Source organism: Elaeis guineensis, chromosome 1 (genome assembly GCF_000442705.2).
Source record: "Elaeis guineensis isolate ETL-2024a chromosome 1, EG11, whole genome shotgun sequence".
Classification (NCBI taxonomy): Eukaryota; Viridiplantae; Streptophyta; class Magnoliopsida; order Arecales; family Arecaceae; genus Elaeis; species Elaeis guineensis.
Window position 1 is genome coordinate 2476736 of NC_025993.2, and position 21235 is coordinate 2497970.

The window sequence follows — 21235 nt, forward strand, 5'->3', positions numbered from 1 at the left end:
AGAAGTCGTTGCATTTAAATTCCATTCCACCGTCCGATCGGGTCCACCGGAGTCTCCCCAATCATCCACTCGAGGGTCCACTAAATCCCCTCCTACTTTGTCGGCGCCCCCACAAATATTCCTTCATGTGCGAGACTCACACGCAATTAAGCAATAAAATAAACAATTTAAGGAAAAACCGCTCGCTTGGAGTTCCTGCAAACGCCCACGGGTAACATTCCTCGCGGTCTCTCGCTCATATATATATTTACACCACCAAATAAAATGGCGAGCGATGGGGATTTGGATCGCAGTCCATCCAAGAATAGGTTTTTGGGATTCCCATGGATTCCGCTCCCGCTCTCTCTTCCAGCCCAATTTCTCCGATTTTCTCAATTGGATGCGCCACCGCGCCTCCTCCGCCTATAGCGTCCGTGCCATCAAGAGGTCCTCCCTAGAGCCTTCGCTTAGATTTCCCCCCCGTTTTTTGATTGTTTCTTGAGTTCGAATTGTGTTTTTTAGTGCTAGATTGTTTCTTTCTTTGCTGAATTATAGGGTTGTATGTGTATCTTTTGTGATAGACTTGGATTCCTTTGGATTGGAGCTTGGGCTATTGGTGTTGTTGTGGTTAGGGTTTTATCTTTGCTTTTGCTTGAATGGAGGGGTTGTGCGTTGTTCGATTGGTGTATTTGTTTGGATGAATTGTTGCCTATTACTTGTTATCGGGTGGGGAACGGTAGCTAATTTGTTTTTCTTCTTTTTTTTTTTTTTTTCCTATTGTGATTGGCAGAGTAGTCGATGGATCGTGATATCTAGATTTGGTTTAGAAATTTTTTATATAGGTTTTGTTTGGATCTCGTATGTTCTTTGATGAGTTTCTTATGTCTACCCTGATTTCGCAGACACCGTCTATTTCTTTCTTTCAACCTTTTTGTTGTTTTGGAAAACGGTGATCTTGCTTGGTTCTGTTCTGTATCATATAAAGAAACTAGAATTGCTCTAGTTTAGGCAATTGAGTTCTGATATATGCCATTCGTTAACTGCTTAGGTCGATTTAGGGTTCTATTCTGCATCTTGAGCGGCAGACTTGTGTGAGGTTAGAGATTTGTTTAGAAACCTCTATTACTTGTTGCCTGTCATCGAATAAGAATGCTAGCTCTCTTGTTTGTCACTTTTTCTGTTCACAGAGTAGAATGATATATGGATTTTGTTTTGCATCTTGTTATTTAGTTTTTATCTGAATTTCGTGTGATTCATGATAATTTTCTGTTGTATAAACTTGTGCTGGAAATGGTGTCTATACTTCTCTTTGAACCATTTCATTTCGAAAAATACTGCCTCCTTGGTTCTGTTCTCTACTATAAGCAGGGGAGATGCCATACTGAAAATAAAGACATTTAGCACATGATTTTTTTAGTTTCTAGCATTTAATGTTTGTCTTTATATAAATAAAAGTTTGGATATTTGTTCAGTTCATGATTTGTTTGATTTTATTTATGCTTGCTGGTTTTTGCTCAAAATGCCAGCTTTTGATTATCTGTATCCTTTCCATTATTTCTTTGCGGACAAGATGGTCGGTGGATCATGATATTGAAGTTTGGATTTTTTTTCCCTTATAGTATTTTATTTATTATCTTTTAGTATGATTAGGTATGGTAATATAGTTTGCATCCAGTGTGGCTTTTCTTGGATATGTTTTATCTTTACCATTTTGCATTTCACATCTTCGTTTAGAACTTTAAACCCAAAAGTTGTCACGTAGAGTTGGATGAAGAATTTTAATATAATTTCTAAATTCAATTTCAATAGCTTCATTAATTGGGGTTACACATAGCTTTCATGTATTGGTCCCTTCTGTAGACTTTCTATGGTTTCTTTACAAACAAGAGAAAGGAAGCAAATATAAAGGCTAGTCGACTTCCCTTTTCTCATCTTATCATCTAGCTTACAAACATCATTTTCTTTATTGACAATTAAATGCATGGTAGTTCTTTGTTCTTACTTCTCACTGGGTTTATACATTTCCAAATAAAATACAAATTGCGAAAATTACTATAACCATTAGAGTCAATTATCCTGGAACTCCCGATAGTAAGAATTTCATGTTGTAGTTGGTAGGGCTTTCTCATTATTACTAGAGTTTAGTCTGCTTAAGGGGTCCTGGTGTAAGTATAATTATTTTAAAACAGGACCCAAAAATCAGTTAAGCTTCCCTTATTTCCTCCTATTTGATGACCTTTCTTTTCACATAATTCAGCAATCAAAATCTTAACAAATAGACTTCAAAAAAGGGTCAAGTAGTTTCAATCTCAAGTCTCAACTTGGTTGAAAGAAGGGTTTGTCAGCTGACTTATATTGGTTATGAATTGGGCCCACAAATAATGATTGTTCCTAAGAAACCTCGTTATCTGTTTTCCACAAATATTACCTGGATTTGTTTGGATGTGGTTAGGTTTTGTTTCTTTAAGGTTTTCATGTAATAGGCAGGTAATAATAAGAGTTTGTTCAGGTTTTTCTTGCATGAAAAGCTGGCAGGTGTTACTGATTGAAAGCCTTTGCATTTATGTAATATTCTCGTCTTTCCATCCCTTCTAAACTTCCTATTTATTTATGTCTTGCTTCCTGTACCTCAGAGCCAATGATCTTCCTGAACCACTGAATTTGATTTCCTTACCAATCTTATTCTAGGAATATGGCTCCTTTTTTACAAAGTCCTACTTTATAATATGATTTATTTTTCCCAGAAAATCTTCATAATGAGATCAGCACAACACTGTTTGTACTTGTGGCTGATAGGCAAGATCAATACTGATATCAAGGGGATGTACAAGCATCATCAAGAAATGTTGCACAATCGCTTTCTTTCCATTTTGTTTATTTTAGGTTGTTTCCATCCAAGTCCAGGAATCTTGCAGTTTAAGTGAACTATCTTATTTGAGCGCTGATATTGATTGTTCTCCATGCAAAGATCAACACTAATAAAATATTCTTCTCTAACAAATGTATCTACCTGTTTTGAATTATAAGTGCATGTAACAGATTATTTTCCTTTTTTTTCTGTTTTTTGGGGTGGGGAAGTTGTTAATTTAATATTAACTTGCAAGGAATATCATTTATTTGCTGCTTCATTTTGTCGTTCTCGTTTCATACAACTGATGCTGAAAATGATGGTAGAAAGCTACAAGACTTTCTTGTGACCACGGAGTCCGCTGTTAAAGAACATCCTTTATGGGCTCATGCTCCAGATGAAGAAATAGATAGCGTAATTGAGGTAATATTTGTGCTAAAGAAACATCTATATATTTAGATACTCTAATATCCTAGTTGTTACAATGTCATATTGTGCTGCTGGCATGAATTGTTTGAATCTAATTAATTTTGTTGAATTGAAACTGATTGTTTTAACATATATGCTTTGTTATGACAAGTTGGCATGTGCATGAATTATGAAGAAACTGGAGGCTCTAAGCTTGTTAGCATATATCAATGGATAGCACTGGACATTCTGACTATATACAACTGAATTTAAGTCTTGTCAACTGATCCTGCAGTCAGTCCCTTGATTTTATATGCAACAAAAGTTCGAAAGGTTTTCACTGCATTTTTCACACATATCATGTGCACATCTTTATATCTTTTAGATCTTCTACTCCAAGGCTTGCATTATTATTTGAATAGATGTTGTGTTAATAAAAAATAAATAATATTGTGATACCTCATTTGGTGATTCTTGCACCTCTTAATCTATTAGTGTAGTTTTGTCATCATTCTTGATATCAAAGATGTCTTTACTCAATAGAGATGTGACTGATATATTGTTGATTCACTCTATGGTAGCATGAATTTTATCGTAATTTTGTGCTTTTAACAGTATTTTATTGTGATTGTACCATAAGCTATAGAAAAAAAAAAAAACCAAAAAAATAAAACAAATAGACTGCAGAAAGATAGGATATAGGAAAAAGATGGTCTCAAATTTTTCAACCTTTTGTTGCCTTGAATCTAAATTCCATAAAGCTTTGTTGGGGCATCATGCACATCTCTGCTACAGAATGATCAATCAGAACTTGTTATTCTATGGATATCTTGTGGTGCTTGTTTGGCACAGCTTGAAATTACACCATTTGCATGTGTATAACAAGTTGTTCTGTTCATATTCAGTTCATGTTGTTTGAAATGTAGTATATGACAAATCTTGTTAGAAAGATGTAATAATGTAATGGATCCATTATGGGAAATAACTGTGTATGCATGTATGCATATGTCTCAAGGAAAACAAGATTCCTTGATTATAGATTGGAATATTTCTGAAAATATTTTTGAATGACAGCGATTTATTTTTTTAATTTTTTTATCTTTTAATTGATCAATATAAATTATCATATTTTCAGCATATTTGTCAAGGAGACATGATTTCTGATTGTAGGCTGGAAACTCTAATTGTAGACTGGAAATAATTCTGATTGATAGCTATTTATTTTTCTGCTTTGTTGGTCTTTAATTGACCAATGTAAATTAGCACTGATTGCATTTTGTTCCTTATTTGTAATTACCGTATTGGTGTACAAATCATATCCATATATATATGGCCTGAATTCTTAACTTGAGGCTGGCAATTCCAAAATTCTCTATAATTTGTTTTGTGCTCTTGGTATTGACATGGTATCAGAGCAAGGTTCTTGGGATAATTTTGCTTTTGAAATTTTCTAAGAAAATTTCTGCATTTGGATATTTTTCATTCTGGTCCCTTATTAACAAATTGCTACTGGTTGACTCCCGAGTATCAAGTTGAGGGGGCATGTCAAGGAAAAAAAAGATTCCTTAATTATAGGTTGGAATATTTCTGAAAATATTTCTGATTGACAGTTATTTATTTTTCCTAATTTTTTGGTCTTTAATTGATCGATATAAATTACCAGATTTTCAGCATATTTGTCAAGGAGATATGATTTCTGATTGTAGGTTGGAATCTCTAATTGTAGGCTGGAAATAATTCTAATTGACAGCCATTTATTTTCCTGATTTCTTGGTCTTTAATTGACCAATGTAAGTTAGCATTGATTGCATTTTTTCTTATTTTTAATTATCATATTGGTGTACAAATCATATCTATATATATGGCCTGAATTCTCACCTTGAGGCAGGTCTCCTCCAAGGCTTATATTATTGTTTGAATAAATGTTAAGTTAATAAAAAATAAATAATATTGTGATACCCCATTTGGTGATTCTTGCACCTCTTACTCTATTAGTGTAGTTTTGTCATCATTCTTGATATCAAAGATGTCTTTTCTTAACAGAGATGTGACTGATATATTGTGTATTCACTCTATGGTAGCATAAGTTTTATCATAATTTTGTGCTTTTGACAGTATTTTATTATGATTGTACCATAAGATATAGGAAAAAAAACCAAAAAAATAAAACAAATAGACTGCAGAAATATAGGATATGGGAAAAAGATTGTCTCAGTTTCAACCTTTTCTTGTCTTGAATCTAAATTCCATAAAGCATTGTTGAGGCATCGTGCACATCTCTGCTACAGGATGATAAATCAGAACTTGTTATTCTATGGATATCTTGTGGCGCTTGTCTGGCACAGCTTGAAATTACACCATTTGCATGTGTATAACAAGTTGTTCTGTTCATATTCAGTTCATGTTATTTGAAAAATGTAATATACGACAAATCTTGTTGGAAAGATGTAATAATGTAATGGATCCATTATGGGAAATAACTGTGTATGCATGTGTATGTATTCTATGCAAAAATACATGCAGTGACTTGTGCACCGGTCTCTTTTAGATGTCCAAAAAATGATCGGAAGCATTACCATCAGCAGTTGTATTGCTGAGTATAGAAAACTTGCATGCTTAATATTGTCATTCTAGATGATCTAGCTCCGAGGCAATATTCTGTGTTCAAAATTTGACTAATTTGGTGACCTGACATCAAAACCTAATTAATAGAAGACCAAAATTAGTTTTGTGAATACTGTGTAATTAGTCAAGAGTCATCAAACGGGACTGCATCATACTTTGTGAACTAGATCTACCTTTTGACCACCAGTTGGCCTTCTCAAAGATGGTTTGCTTTGTAGTTTTCTTGGATTAACTGAACTTCAGAAAACCTGTGAAGATTTTGTTAACAAGAGCTGAATGATTTGAGATCAGTTGATCCAAATCAAAAGGTTCTCCAAGTCAAAAAGAATGATTTGAGATCTAGGATTCAGCCAATTGAAGGAGTCTTCCCTTTGCTTACATTATGGTTTGTTGTATTTTGATGTAAGTTACGGCTGTCATATAGGTCTAGTGCTCTAAAGTTTGAGTGACAGAAATCTATCTTGTAATTCTTGATTTTCTTTGGACTGAATTGTCTTTTCTGGTGACAGAAATATATATAGTAACTCTTGATATTTTTTTGGCAGAAATGTCTATTTTCTTTGTTTCAGATGAAATATTTTTGCACTTGCTTTGAAACATGTCTTTGAATAGTTGTGGGCTATGCAGTGTCTGGAAACATATGTCATGAAAAAATTGTTCAACCACCCATTTGCTTCCTCTCCTGAGGATTAAAGCAGATCTAGAGATTTCGGGGAAAATTTGCTTGCTGCAGCACTTTATTTGGGCTGATCAGTTGGATGTCCTAGAGTTCTAACTTCTACACAATGAAGCATCATTGCTGGTATCCCCGATTTTTTTTTTTTTTTAACTTTGTATGCGTATTCTCTTGCTGCTTGATATATTAAACAGTTAAGTCAACAACATATTTTCACCATGATTGTTTGCACTATACCTGCATAACGTATGAGGTTGGATTAATAGTTGATTTTACTTAAAACAGACATGGATTTGCATAATTGTTCCATTACTTGTAGACAGCCAAATCTTGTAGGTCAAGCAATAAGACTAACATAATGAAAATGTGAATGTGATTTGAGTTAGTTCCATGAGCGTGTGAGGCGGTGCAATGCCTGATTGCCTCCTTCTGTCAACATTATGAGAACTTCTTTTGAGTCCTCATTTGAACCAACTAATTGCTCTTAAGGTACCAATTTGATAAGCTTTGTTTCTTCTTGTCATATCAGCTTACTGATAGATTTCATTTCGATTTTCATTCTAGTAAGCCTGTCATACAAAGCATGTTCGTCAGAATTGTCTAGTGGGAAATGGACTCATTTTTTAAATCAAATCATGGATGTTGCTTGATATTCTTAGTGTGTGTGTGTGTGTAGTATGTCTAAGATATTTTTAGATATATGTATTTAATATATTTTCAGATATATTGAAGAATGGTAGTTATTGTTATTCCTTAAAATCATGAGTTTGAACTCAATTGATTTATCAATTTGCTAAACCAAGTTTTAATCTCTATAAAAACCCTATTTTTGCATAAAATTAATCTTAGAAACATTCTACTTCTGTTAAAGGTTGAATCTGTGGGTCCTAGATTCATTAGGTTCTAGATCAGGCTTGCAGATTTAATTCAAAATTCATGTTTAATGCTGGCTGGAGTGCAAATCTATCTCTTCTTTTCCCTCATTATTGTCCTGTATCTGTTTTTCTTCTCTTCGATTGTTTCTCTTTTCTTCTCCTTTTCCTTTCACGTCTTATTTCTTCTTTGTGCTTTGAACACAAAGAAAAAAGATCATGGTTAGAGAAGAAACCATTCTTCAATATGAAAATGTTGGCAATTACCTGGAAGAAGACATGACTGGCTGCATGAGTTCTTTTTTGAGAAAGCCTTCCTTTCTTTCTTTTTTTTTTTTTTGGGTGCAAAGTGAAAATAAGAGTAAGCTGAAGTTTCTTCAAGTTGGGTGATGGACGGAATGAAGTGCATTGCCAATGAGCAACAAAATCAAAGGAATTTTGTTATAAAAAAAAGTAATTTGGAATTGGCCAAAAATAAAACTAAAGAAGTTCATATTGTCCATTATGCTCCGTCTAAGATGAATTCTCAAGCACTCAGATGACCTCATATTGTGCTTTTGAAGTAATCGTGGGGCAGCCTTAAGTTCATATTATGCTTTTGAGGTTACACCAGCCTTATTGCTCTAGCCCCATGAATCAATGAGGCTGGTGTAAGGAGCATTTTGATGTATTCCAGAGCCTTTTTTCTGAGACCATTGACAAAGAGTAAACAACATTTATCCCCAAAGCCTTAAGCTTTTCTCTGAACTGAGGGTTGTTAGGACTCGAGCATCATCATGCACCTGTACCTCATTACTAGTAGGGAGGGAGTTTTCAAGGGTAACTGCCCCTTTTCCTTTGGTAGTCAGCTTTGGTTTGAGTATCACACTTCACTTGGAACTAGTAGGAGGAAGAGGAGAATAAGGAACTTCAATAATCAGAGTGCTTGTGACCACCATGGGGTTTTGCAATGCGTGGGGAAGTAGTGGGAAGTAAACTTCAGATGCCACGATTCTGGCAGGTGAGGCAATTGCTTTGTCAGGCATGAGTACTTATGCGGAACTTAAAGACGAGTTCCAAGATTCTGTAATACCAGCCTATTCAGTGAGGGAGGGCCAAAGGAGCAAAGATTATAGGGGGAAGTAGTATCCTGTGAGGTTCTGCAAGGGGCTATATATGCCCCAACCCTTTTTTTTTTTTTTTTTTAATTTATCGGAGGAAAGGGGGGTGGGGGCTGAGGAGGGAGTAAATTCCAAGCATTAGAGAAGTACCAGTAACATGATCCCATGGGATCTAGATGCAACTGATTCAAAGAGCCTGCCAAGGAGTCCACCACTGGGGGACCAAGGCATGACCCAATGTAGGTGAGAGTAGACATCATGATCATGTCAGTTAGAGGCCTTGCTAATGATTGATCCCACATGAGAGGTAGCTGATGTCTCCAGGTGAAGGCCACCCAAAACCATAGACTGGACCCAAATATAATTCATGTTCAATTTGAAACTGCTAGGCAGGAAATTGGCAAAAGAAGAAAGTAGAACTAGGCAGGAAGTAGACCTGGTTGACACGAACTGCTGGCTGATGGACCTCTGAACTGGGGTCTGAACCAAGGGAAATAGAGGAAGTCAGAAGAGAACCAGGAGTAGAGGGTGAACCCATTGATTGAAGGAAATCATTAGAGTAACTCTTATCTCAGTGTCACCAGCACAACCAGGGGGTTTATGGGCTATCATAGAACCCTCTGTATGAAGAATGATCAAATTATCTGGAGAGCTCACCACATTAACATTCTGTTGGAGAGATGGATATAGAAAGGTCTATAAGGGGAAGAGGTTCACCATTGTCATCCCAACCCTTTGATATTGAAGAGTCATCAAGGTGGGGTGTTCATTCTTAAAGTTCTTGATTGAAATATAGACAATATATTTGAATTTGCTTATGAAGGCATCCATCGACTGAGGAATAGCTTCAATGGACTTGCTGAAAATATTGAGATCAAATTCAGAGAGATCTATAGTGTCCCTTGTTAATAGTATGGAGAGAACCCAACCCACCACTACGATGCAGGTGGAATCCTTCTCCCAAGATGCAAGGGGAACATGAAAAATTTCAATTTCCACTTTATAATACAAATCATGTTCAATGGCATTGGTTTAATTGGCTAAGGATAGATAGCGAAAGAGGAAGAATGGGAATGAATGGTATATCTTTGTTCTATATCAAAGATAGTTGTCTACGAGGAGAAGTAACTAAGAACCAGTTGTGTCTGAAGTCCTTGCTCTCCAAACATGGCGAGGGTGAGAGAGACAGGAGAGGACATCTGCTACCATCAAAGAATCCACTTCATCCCTACCTTGAAGGGTAAATCCTAATGATGCCATCCCTTTTGTGCTTTCCATGTGCCTCCTTTACAGATCTGGTAGTAGGTGTGAAAAATAGAGGTTCTGAAAGGATGATAGGGTATTTCAGCATCCATCTCCTTCTAAGACCAAGCTTTGTAGATCCTTGAACTATGACCAACCCCCATTCAATATAGCATACTAAGCCATTCCTACAATCCTTCCTATAATACCCTGTTTCCGACAAAAATCAAGACCCAACTTTAAAGAGATGAGGAGGCTCCTTGCGAGCCATGGAAGCCTGGCAACCTAGGTATTATCTTCCTGAAAAGCTGCTCCATCCCATCCATCACCTTTGAAAGCTATTTGTTAGATCCAGTTGACTAGTCACAAAATGATCAGACTTGGATGAAAATGGGTTCAAAAGAATATCCATGCCATTCACTGTTTGGAAGAAAATGAGTTTCAAACGAATATGCAATTAGCAAATTTAGCTATTGAAGAAACTGTTACTGGGCATAGCAGTATACTACAGTTATGTGAACATGATGCTCCCACCATGAGAAGCCATGGTAAGGAGATACATGCCAATCTCAGGTAACTTTTACAGTAACGATAATTTTATTACATATATCATACCTTACAGTTTACATAAAGAGATCTTATCATTAATGGTTAGTTATATACTAATGCATTTATGACCAAATTCACAGTTATTCTGCAAACTGAATGTTCCATTAGTTAATGCGCAGAACTGATTTTAATCGATATAAGCTATTTTCTGCTTCTTAGGTTGTCCATTCTTATTTACCACCTGAAGTAGATTGAGCTTGGCTTGGAAAATGCTTGGTTCAGCCTCAGATTGAAGCTAAATGAACGAAACTTGGATCCGCAATCTTGGCTTAAAATTATTTAAAGCTGCGCCAAATAGATCCATTGGTCTACAATATTAGGATCTTTTCAAGCTTGAATATTTATTTAACTTTTGAATTCATTAAATGTTAATTCAGATTTGAACCAAACTTGAATCAAGCTAAGGCAAGCTTGAATCAAGCTCTAGTTCTAGTTTGAACCAAGTTTAGTTCAAGTTCAAGCTTGAATTGATATTTAGCTTGACTTAGGATTTTCAAGCTGATCGATTAGGCTCATGTTCGCTCTATTTGAAATTAGCTGTAAGCTCGAAACAGGATTAACAAATCAAACTTGATCTCAACTTTCAAGCTTGGGATTTCAAACCAAGCTTGATTAGACCCAAGCTCGATCAAGCTCGGCGTGGTGCACCTTCAGCCATGCTCCATTTTCTCTACATGTGATTTTTCATAAATTTAATAATCATCTTTTACTGCTCCAGTAAAGCCATTTTCATATCGTCCATTATTGGTGTAGAATATTGCCAAATATTTCTCGTAATAGGCTATGTTTGAATAATTTTTTCGAAATGGTCCACCAAGGCATCTTGGTACCTGGTGTCTGGGCAATATCAATTGCTCAGGCTAGGACTATCTAGTCTGTTTAGTGTACCAATAATATCAATAATAGATATATTGAAATTAGCTTGATATTTGCTTCTTAAGTTATATGCTTGATTTTACTTTATATTTTCGCATCTTGGATATTTAACTGTGAATATGTATAGACATTTCTGAGTGCATTCTTGGATTTCCATACCGATGGTACTGATGCATCCCACTAGTGCCATACCATTCCGATCCGAGAATTGTACTTGGGATGGCTCCAGGACATTGGTTTGCTCATGAACTGGATGCCCCCGCATTCCCAGTTGGTACAAGTTGGGACTTGCCAGTTTGCTAGCTTGGTAGCCTGTACTAGTCGGGATAGCCAAGTCCACAAAAAAGAGAGACCCTGTTGGCTCCCTGTTGTTGTCTCCTTGATTTAGTCACAAGAGGGTGCTTATAGGTACAATCATTAAAAAAGAAACTACAAAAATTTAAAAACAAAAAAATGTAGAATCCATAAACCATGCAACAAGGGCATCTTAGTACCATACCTATTTGGTTTGCTGCTTTGACAACATTGATATAATAAAAGCCTGTATGGTTTCCACAGTCCATTGCTACTTGATAGTTTAGCTTTCCATCTTGCATTAAGAGAGCCTATCCTTCAAATTGTTATAAGTATCCTTGGACATCTCTTAAATACTTATGAACATCTTTTCGTTGACATTTACCTCACAGAAGATACCTCCAATTACCTTGTACGACACAAGAGACCTTCACTTACCTTATGCAACACAAGAGACCATAACCATTAAACCGATTCTTACTCTCAGGCTATGCATTTTCCAATGTATCCATGGACTTTCTTAACAAGTTTGTCTATATCTGATCAGTTACATCAATGATTTTCATGACCTGTTAGTTCTAAGTAATCAAGCAGTAGTTTGAATTAGTCTTTTCAAAGCGGTTAACCTACACATTTTGGTAGTTTGCCTAGGCAAGGACTGACCTGGCTAACTGAATCAACTATATCTATGTACTTAAAAGCATGGAGGAGAATATATTCTCCCAAGTGCAAGTTGGTAAAATCATTGGGCCGTGGTACCCAATGACCTAGGTTTGAATCCTGACTATGCTATATTTTCTAGTTACCTGCAAATATGCTTAAGTTTACATAATCTATATTTTTGTTCTCCTAATGTGCAAAATATGTTTGGATGTGATGCATGTACATGAATGTTTATTGCAGTTTTGATTGCAAGAAATGGTGAATGCTTATTCATATGCCAAACCACAAATAAATAACGCCTGTTGGCTTGAACATGAAGATACTGATGTTGATTATTTGACTTCTGTTACATGATTTTGGATGAGATAGAGGTTACATTATATATTTATGTAGAAGATAAATACAGATTTCCTTTACTGCTCGTCATTGCCCAACAGACGAGGAAGTAGAAAGTTCAATTTTCCGTTTCCTTAATTTTTGTTATCGGCATTTTTTTTATTGTTGAAGCTCTCCATGCATGTTGACGAACACATTCAGATAGTGTTAATTCCTTTGCTGCTTCCTCACTTTCCTATTGATATTTCTTACGTGTTCATTCTCTTTTTTCATCCTCTCTTTCTTGTCGCAATCTTTCCTTCTTTGTTCCCTTTTTTTCTTTTAATTTCAACAACACAAGATTGTAGAGTCCTCACAGGTTGTCAAGTGTTTTGTCACCTAGGTACCACGTGCCTGAACAAACTCATTTTGATGCAATTACCTATGACGGAAGGCATCAGTGTACAGCATTCTGTCATGTGGCATAATCATTGGATGGTGTTGTCATCTCCATGTTATGCTATTTCTTAGGAGCCAGCATTGTTTATGAATTCAATATAATGTTCGAGTACTTAAAAAATCTTAATTTTTGTGGAAGCTAGAACCTAGGTATATCTTGGTCCAGACATAGCTCTACAACGGCAATGTGATTTTGGATTTCCTTTTGCCAAAAAATAACACTCAATTGATGGTGGTTCAGGCACAGATCCCTGATGTTCCATATTGAATTACAGTCATGTAAGCAGAGGCAAAGGATCTGATGGCAGAGAACGTTCAACAGCTGCTAAAGCTGTTCACGCTGTCATATGAAAGATCCAGCAGGTAGCACTGAAGATTGAGAAAAGGATTCATAAGGGTTGATGATTGAAATAATTGTGCATTTTAAGAAGTGAATTAACATTCTTGAAAAATGCATTTACTTCATCCAGACCGTGCTAATTTAGTATGCCTGACCTATATGAGCTGTTCATTCTATGCAGGTGCAAAATAAAAATTTTAGAGGAAAGGTTAGCTTCTTCATTAATGGGAAACAAAAAGTTTCTACCATGGCCTTGAATCTTATTACAATAAGGCCAAAACTAGGCTACTCTTTGTACATACGCCCAACATTTACGGTGACAGGAATATCTTCACCTCACAGTTGTCAGGCTACCAAATCCCCTGATCTAGAAGGATCTGTTTCATCCTTGCACCTCCACCATAGGTGTTGCTTTTCATTTGTCCACCGCTACGCCCGTTAGACTTGCGCAAGCAATGCACCTCTTACAAACAAATTTAGCTGGTGCTTCATCATAGTCACTGATCCCAGCACACCTTGTATGCTGCCAGACCCCACAGGCATCACAGGCCATCATCCTCTCACCATCATCATCCTTAGCACCACAATCACAGTCCACAATCCAGTTCTCCAATCCCCTCTCCATTCGGAACTGCCCAAGTCTTTGGTCATCTCCAACACAGGATCCTCTAATCTTAGCAATCCCATTTGAGCCAAGTATATGCCTGACAAGAGCAGAGTCACTAACATCTACATGGTCTAATATTAACTGTTCGGCTTGGAATCTTCGGAAGATAAGGTATATCTCTTGAAAAGCTCTTGTTGCTTGTTGCTTTAGATCAGCTATAGTGGCAGCTATAGGCAAAATCAGAAGCTCTGGTGGGGGAGCAGTGTAGTCCTTTGGATGATCAATCAACTCAACATGACACCAGATCTGAAGCACAAATTGACTAGAAGGCAACCAATTAGATGCAAGTTCATCGTAATGCTTTATGAATTGCTTGCAGTCTAGGAGATTTGACGCTGAGCTTTGGGCAGACTTCTTTGTTGCCTGTGGCTTGTAGGATTGCATGGTAGCAGGATTAAGAAGAGCATCATACAGGAATTTGAGATCCTGGAGAAGCTGATCAGCAGATGGCCTCGGAAAGTATCGGGTGGTCGTTGTCTGGTTTGAAGCTGCCTCAAGCCTACAGTTTTCACAAGGAAAGAAAACATAAACAAAATCAGATTTAATGGGAAAAGATCTAATGATGTTCTGTCATCGTGGAGATAATTTGAACATGAGCGATCTTATAGTCGTCATGCTGTAGGATTAGTTTGTATTTCATAATGGTGCCAATGCCTGAATAAAGGATTTAAAGCTACGAAATAGGCAGGATAGGAGATGGCAACTCTTTGACCGACCTGTACTCAATTGCACTCATTTCAGCATTGTATCGAACTGCAACAACCATACCGTCGTCCGTTGCTCTACCGCCGAGTCCCTTGAGGCAATGGTCGAGGAGCTCCGGGGCATTTAGTGCTCGAACTGTTGCTCCTCTAAGGGCGCGCCAAGTCACCCACTTGGAACCCCCAACGGCACGAAGAACCTTGACCGTAGCCTTCTCTACTCGTTCAACTTCTTCATTCGTCCACGAACCCAATACGCTTGAGGTGGCTTTAGCCAATTTCCTCCTCGAAGGATTTTGAGGCTTTTTTCGCTCGTGAGCTTCATGAAGCAGACGCGTCACATAGCAGAAGAGATCCCTAAATGTGACCAAGGGGTAATCAGCGATGAACCGATACAGTGCAATCATATTCTGTAATGGGGTGCGAGGAGATCGGGAATGGGAGAAGAAGATGGACAGCGGTATGTTAGGGAGGGTTTCCACAGCTTTCTGGTAGGCCACTGCAGTCAGGGAGAAGCTACCGGCACCAAATCTGTATCCCCAATCCCCATACCAAGAACGGCCAGCGGTTACCGCATGGAGGAGCCGATACTCCATTCCATATTTTTTGGAGATATCCAAAACGCTGACTTTTCTGTCATCAAAAATGATCTTTTCGTCACAAATAGAAACTAAACACCCCAAAATTTTAATTGACCAGTGAGGTGCTTTAACAATAATGCTTTAACAATAAATGTTTCATCCATGCTATATATAAAGAAAAAGGGGCAGAGTATCCCACTTATATACATATCTAAAGTGGAAAGATTCAGATAGTAATCATATTATTTGGATATGGATATCCCTTTAGAACAAATATAGAATACCAATTTTGACATAATCCTTTAGTACCTGTATCCATATTTGCATTTGTTGAAAAAAATCCTATGGATATGCCACTATCCAATCCATATCTGATTTGTTTTCAGCCCTTGACCTTAGTAACCACTATGTAATCAGCATACGATCTTTTAAAACCTCATGATGGGCAGAATCGGGGTAACCACTATGTAATCAGCATATGATCTTTTAAAACCTCATGATGGGGTGTGTGTGGGGGTGTGTGAAAATCAAAGTTCACAAGGCCCACCCATAAACAGATACTAGGTTGAAGCCATAAAAACTCCATTAGTCTCCATGTCTTGCATACAAAACCATCAGCTTCATACCTGAGAAAATTTGAAAAATCTCAAGACAGAAATTAAAAAAATGATCTCCCTTGATGAAAGGTTGTGGAGAAAAAGGTAAACTACAAAAGTAATACTGTGCTCCTTGCTCAAGGTCCCCTTTTATTTTCAGCTTCGAACCATCTATTTTGACCTTCAAACCTTGCATTCATATTATCCCAACTCTAACATCATAAGTTGCAGAGTCGGGTTGGTAACCATGTAGCATATTTGGTTATTTCCAATTCAGTCATACAATAAAACAGTCAAATTTGTGGCCTTGTTATAAGAACCTAGAGTTCAGCTAGCATGATGTTAAAAATGGCCACCTTGGCCACCTAAAGTTTACCTAAGCGGTACTGGCCTACACGCTGCTTTAATATCTTGCATCATGTTACATGATGGGGAATCTAAATGATTTCTAAGTTAGCATAGGATGCTGCCTGGTAAAAACTTTCTTTTGATTCACTATATATATTGTTAAATATGTTATATTTGTTGTATTCAAGGTTTTAAATAAACTTTTTCCATGAAACAGAACACTGTGTACCGTTCAAGATGATGAACATCTCATCCCACCCTTGTCCATTTCACAACTCATCCTATCCTTAAACCAGAAACTGGGACACCATACATCTTTCCAATATTTTAAAACCTTTTTTTTTCTTCTTCTTTTATTTTTTTGAAGTTATTACTCTTTTGGGCGATCTTGACTTTTAAAAGTTGGTAAGGCACCTGACCATTGTCTCGGTACCGACCAAGCTCGAAGTTGCTTTTAAAACAGTGGCATGATGGGCTTCGATTCAATTTTGAGGTCCCCATTTTACCTCTTCAATAATTACATTTATAATTCATCCAACATTCCATCCATATCCTACAGGATTTTACAAATCAATCTGATAATTAACTAAATAGAATACAGTTTTCCATCACTATGTTCCTCCAATAAAAAAAAAAAATATTGATTTAAGTTTACAAAATCCTGTATGGTCCCTGTGATTGCAGACCTCCCCTTCAAAACCATCCTACGCACTATGCCATAAATTAACTTTTCCCCATTAACAGAATAAGAAAACAATTACATATTAAGATTTGACTGTTATTATAATAAAAATCTGATTGGCACAAAGATTTCTAATATACAAATTATAGTACAGTGTTAGCCCTGAGCATTTTGATAACATATCAAGTAATCACCAAGTGCTTCTATCACAGAAAAATGTTGCAATCAATAGCAAACCTCTACAATGATCCATGAAGATAACAAGAAATAAACAATAATCATAAGATATCCCATACCTGACATGGAGCATTTTGCATATACGATCCCAAAAACCCATTATATCACATCCTGTCAAATATTTTGAACCACCTTCTCGGCCATTAACTCTGAGAAGGTGGCCATAACCATTTGCATGCACTACACCATGCAGCCAGTGAGTAGAATCTTCCAACTGCACATATGGCCAGTCTTCTGGATCTTCACCTCCCATCTCATATTTGCATGCAACACACCTGATTAAAGGAGCATTTGTGTGAGACAAACAAAACATTGCATGATAAACAAATATCATAAGATCGCTAAACATCATTCAGAGCTACAGGCTCAACTCCAATAAATAGCTAGCAGATTCCCACACAGATTTCCATGGTTTACATATATCCTGCAGAATTCTTATGATTCCAGGAGACAACCTGTTATTAAGGAGAAGGAACAATTTCCACTAAAGCATTTCAAAACATCAGGGAAAGTTTGAAACATAAACACCCCATATGATAATCACTCAAATCTTGAACCATTTATTACACGTATGGACACAAAACAAGTTCCACAAGATACAATAATGAAACACTTGCCTCCAGATAAAAATTTATCACAGTTCTTAATGGATGGCTAACATGCCTAGCCACTAACATTATACCTTAAAAGAATATACTAGATTACTTTTCATTCTAATAATCAAACCACTCCACAGCATCAAACAAACACCGCCCACATCAACATGCATGTAGATCGCTGGCAATGGTAAAGCTCCGAAAAGCTACTGGAAATAAAGTTAGCAAAGTGTCCCTGTTATCTTCATACCAACTTTCTTGGGCCAGAATGATAACAAATCACTTAATCAGAAGAAATTGTTAATTTGTTCCATTAGAAATATGTAAATGCTGCAGCTGATCCACATAACAGTCTCTTATCTAGCTCCATTTGTAACATGAAATACTATGCACAAAACTGGCCCATTGAACTGCAAATCAGAACCAAGGCAGTGAGGCAATCAAAACCTCCATTACATGACAATATAAAATCAAAAAAACATAAACAAGACCTAAGTCTTGTAGATGACCAAGTCATCCGTGCATGGCATGTGATCATAAGAAATTACAGTTACACACCTTTCTATCATATGCAAATAATCATAGCTCAGGAGGAAGTCTTCTAAAAGCTGCACAATCACCAAGAAGATCTTACAGAGCTCAACAGTAGACCAAAATGAAAAGATCACTTTGATCAAAGGATAGAAGTTCAGAGCATACGGAAAATGCATTCTTGAAATAACGATCTGTCATAGAGGAGCTTTTTACCGAAGAAAGGCATACCACCATCAAGAACAGAATCTTATATAGATACAAGCAATCTGAAGATAACTTCTATTCTAGGGAACAAATGTGCATGCCCAACGATCTTTTTCGAGCCTGTAAAGCTAATCTAAGGAAAACCACCAGTAGAAACAACAAATCAGAATACTCCATCGAAGATAAATAGACTTGACTATTGAATCCAGTACTGATTGAAGAGGCTTCCGTTTGCAATGCAGACTTACTGCTAGGCTCATCTTTTCCTTTAACCAATATTTTCAAGTTATACACACCGGCTCGAGAATAATTTGTGGTCTAGACTACCAAATTCTCCACTCACACCTTTGGAGAGGAAGAGAGAAAATCAACAAAATTAAGAAACCAAATATGCTTCAAACTGATCCGACATTTTCAGAATCATGTCAGATTGAGCAATACTCAAGCAAAGAAAATGCAACAGATGAAGCACTTTCTCCAGAGCATTTGAAAGAAAAAATTCCCCCAACCTATGATTGCTTCAAGTCTCCCAAAAAGTAACGAGGATATCCCATTTCTCCACAAACTTGACAAAGACTTCCATAAATCCATGAAAGGATTAAACAAGAAAAATATATCAATGTAAGTAATGCATATTTAATCAAGCGATTCAACAAAAAGCAAACAAAAACGATATGAGATCAAGCACCAACCACAAACACCAGATTTGCAGCTCAAGTTGCCTAATGAATATGGAGAACTTTCAATTTCTTTTGTTTTGATGAGAGTGTGCATTTTAAGTAAAAAACAAAAAAACAAAGGACTTCTCACCTTGTTTCGGACAAAGGCAACAAAGTTCCGCAATGGATGCATGTCTGGCGACAACCAGATGATGATTTGCTATCATTTCGGATGATAAAATGATAACGTTTTCCGCAAACGGGATGACCACTCCACCCTATAATAAGATCACAATAACAACCAATTGAGCATCAAAAACATAAAATTGCATTTTAAGTGCATAAATTAATAGGAAATGCAAGAATAACGACCACCCAACGTTTATTGAATCAGAACGAGAAAAACCACATCATTACTCAGTTACAAAATTGCTAGTCTGGTTTAATTTAATTTTCTAGTAATCATGCAATCAGCATCAATTTCATGAATGCGAGCCTGCACTTAACCAATAAATTGTTACTCGACCTAAGAAATTGAGGCAAAGCATTTGAAATAAAAACAAATTTATTTTTAAAATAATTTAATAAAATTAATATAATTATATTAAAGATTTTAAAAATCCATAATTCAAAATAAATTAGTCCTTAAAAATAATAATGACGGTCACGTAGTGCATGACAGCTGTCATGTGAAACCGGTTTACCAAGGTAGATCCGGTCAACTAAATATTAAAAAAAAAGGTAAAATTGTAGAAAATTGCGCAAAACTGGTGAAAGCGTGGATCCGGTAAAAAAATAAAAAGAAAAAAAAAGGGGTAAAATTATCTCTCGATTCTCACCTACGATTCTACAGTGATCACAATAGATCGACTTCGATGGCAGCACATCCTCTTCTACAACGTTAAGCTCGACGACAGCATCTTCCAAATCACCCACCCGGAAGGTGATCCGCCAGGGTATCAGATGCGGCGAGGCGACCGCGGAGGGCGACAAGATCGACGATGGCGGCGGCAGCCGCGCGTGCCGCACAAGAAACTCCCGGACGCTCACGCGGAACGGCCCGTCGAGGCCGTCGGTGATCCCATCGCTGCCGGCCGGAAAAGTCAGAAAATCGCACAGATCTGCGGTCACCCTTCCCTTCGCCCGCTTCAGCGCCCGCCTGTTCACCACCATGGCGTCGGATCCCCTCGAGGCCACGGCCGGATCTCGCGATTCCAACAAGAACGGCGCCGTTGATCGGCTCCAAGTAGAACTAGGACCAAGACTTAACGGCGAAGATAGAAGGAGATCCAACTGGGAATCAGAAAATAAATTAACAAAAAGAGAAGATCAAGTATTAGGGTTATAGATATCGGCTAGGGTTACGGTTAGGGTTTCAGAAACAGAGAGAGAGAGAGAGGAGGAGAGGGATGGGCCGCTTGGGAAATGGATAACGAGGGTTAGGGTCGGGTTAGGGTTTGGTTAGGCTAGGGTCAAGAAGAGACCGGAAGAGAGGGAGAAAAATTTGGGACCGCGTCCTCGTTTTGGGTTTTCTTAACTTGGATATGACGTATTTTAAGGCGGTGCAAGAGTGGGGGTCGCTTTGGTGCGGGCCCCTTGATTTATAGAGCAGAATAAAAAAAAAAAAGGCAGAGTCGGTGGACGAATTGTCGAATTCCCGGAATGGCCCCACGGGACGTTTCAAATTACGAAAATACACCGAAGAGGGGTATTCATGGAAGGACGCAAAGGTCGGACAATTTGGTGTAATTGCGGAAGTGCCCTTTTTTTGTGTGTTTTTTTGGGTGTTGGACTGGTGGTTTCGGAGGTGGGATCCATAATTAGAAAATTGAGAATATTTTTGATTTAGAACGGGTTGGGGGGAGGTTTTCGCGGAAGAGATCGGAATTTGAGGCGCTGGATCGAACTCTTCTAACTGATGGACGTAACAGCCAGGGGTGCAAATGGGTTAAATCGAATCGGGTTATAAATGATCATGATCAGATTCAATTTTTTGATCGAATCTTGAATTAGATTGAATTAATAGAAGATTGGACCCATCGATATCCAAAATTTTGATCCAGAGGGCCATTCGGATTAGATTGGTCCATATATAACTTGGCCCAATCTAAACAATTTGAGTTC

At 37.3% G+C, this 21235-nt stretch overlaps 1 protein-coding gene, 1 long non-coding RNA gene and 1 pseudogene across 2 annotated transcripts; 1 reads left to right on the forward strand and 2 right to left on the reverse strand.

Annotated features, from left to right (window-relative positions):
• The first annotated feature begins 203 nt into the window (after positions 1 to 203).
• Positions 204 to 13481, forward strand: LOC105036193 (uncharacterized). The gene is made up of 3 exons (XM_073254425.1): positions 204 to 426; positions 3154 to 3250; positions 13208 to 13481. The coding sequence occupies exons 1-3, from the start codon at positions 275 to 277 to the stop codon at positions 13232 to 13234; spliced, it is 276 nt and encodes a 91-aa protein (XP_073110526.1). The 5' UTR covers positions 204 to 274; the 3' UTR covers positions 13235 to 13481.
• A 20-nt stretch (positions 13482 to 13501) lies between these two features.
• On the reverse strand, positions 13502 to 20662 carry LOC140856589 (PHD finger protein At1g33420-like; annotated as a pseudogene).
• LOC140856600 (uncharacterized) lies at positions 17631 to 19256 on the reverse strand. The gene is made up of 2 exons (XR_012140011.1): positions 18273 to 19256; positions 17631 to 18124 (listed from the first exon to the last, which is right to left on the reverse strand). It is a non-coding gene; the product is annotated as an uncharacterized lncRNA (long non-coding RNA).
• Positions 20663 to 21235: the final 573 nt, after the last annotated feature.

Coding starts and splice junctions, on each gene's coding strand:
- LOC105036193 (XM_073254425.1), top strand. CDS start 275: ATGGGGATTTGGATCGCAGTCCATCCAAGAATAGGTTTTTGGGATTCC. Junction 427..3,153: donor AGCGTCCGTGCCATCAAGAG/GTCCTCCCTAGA, acceptor AAATGATGGTAG/AAAGCTACAAGACTTTCTTG. Junction 3,251..13,207: donor AAATAGATAGCGTAATTGAG/GTAATATTTGTG, acceptor ATGGTGGTTCAG/GCACAGATCCCTGATGTTCC.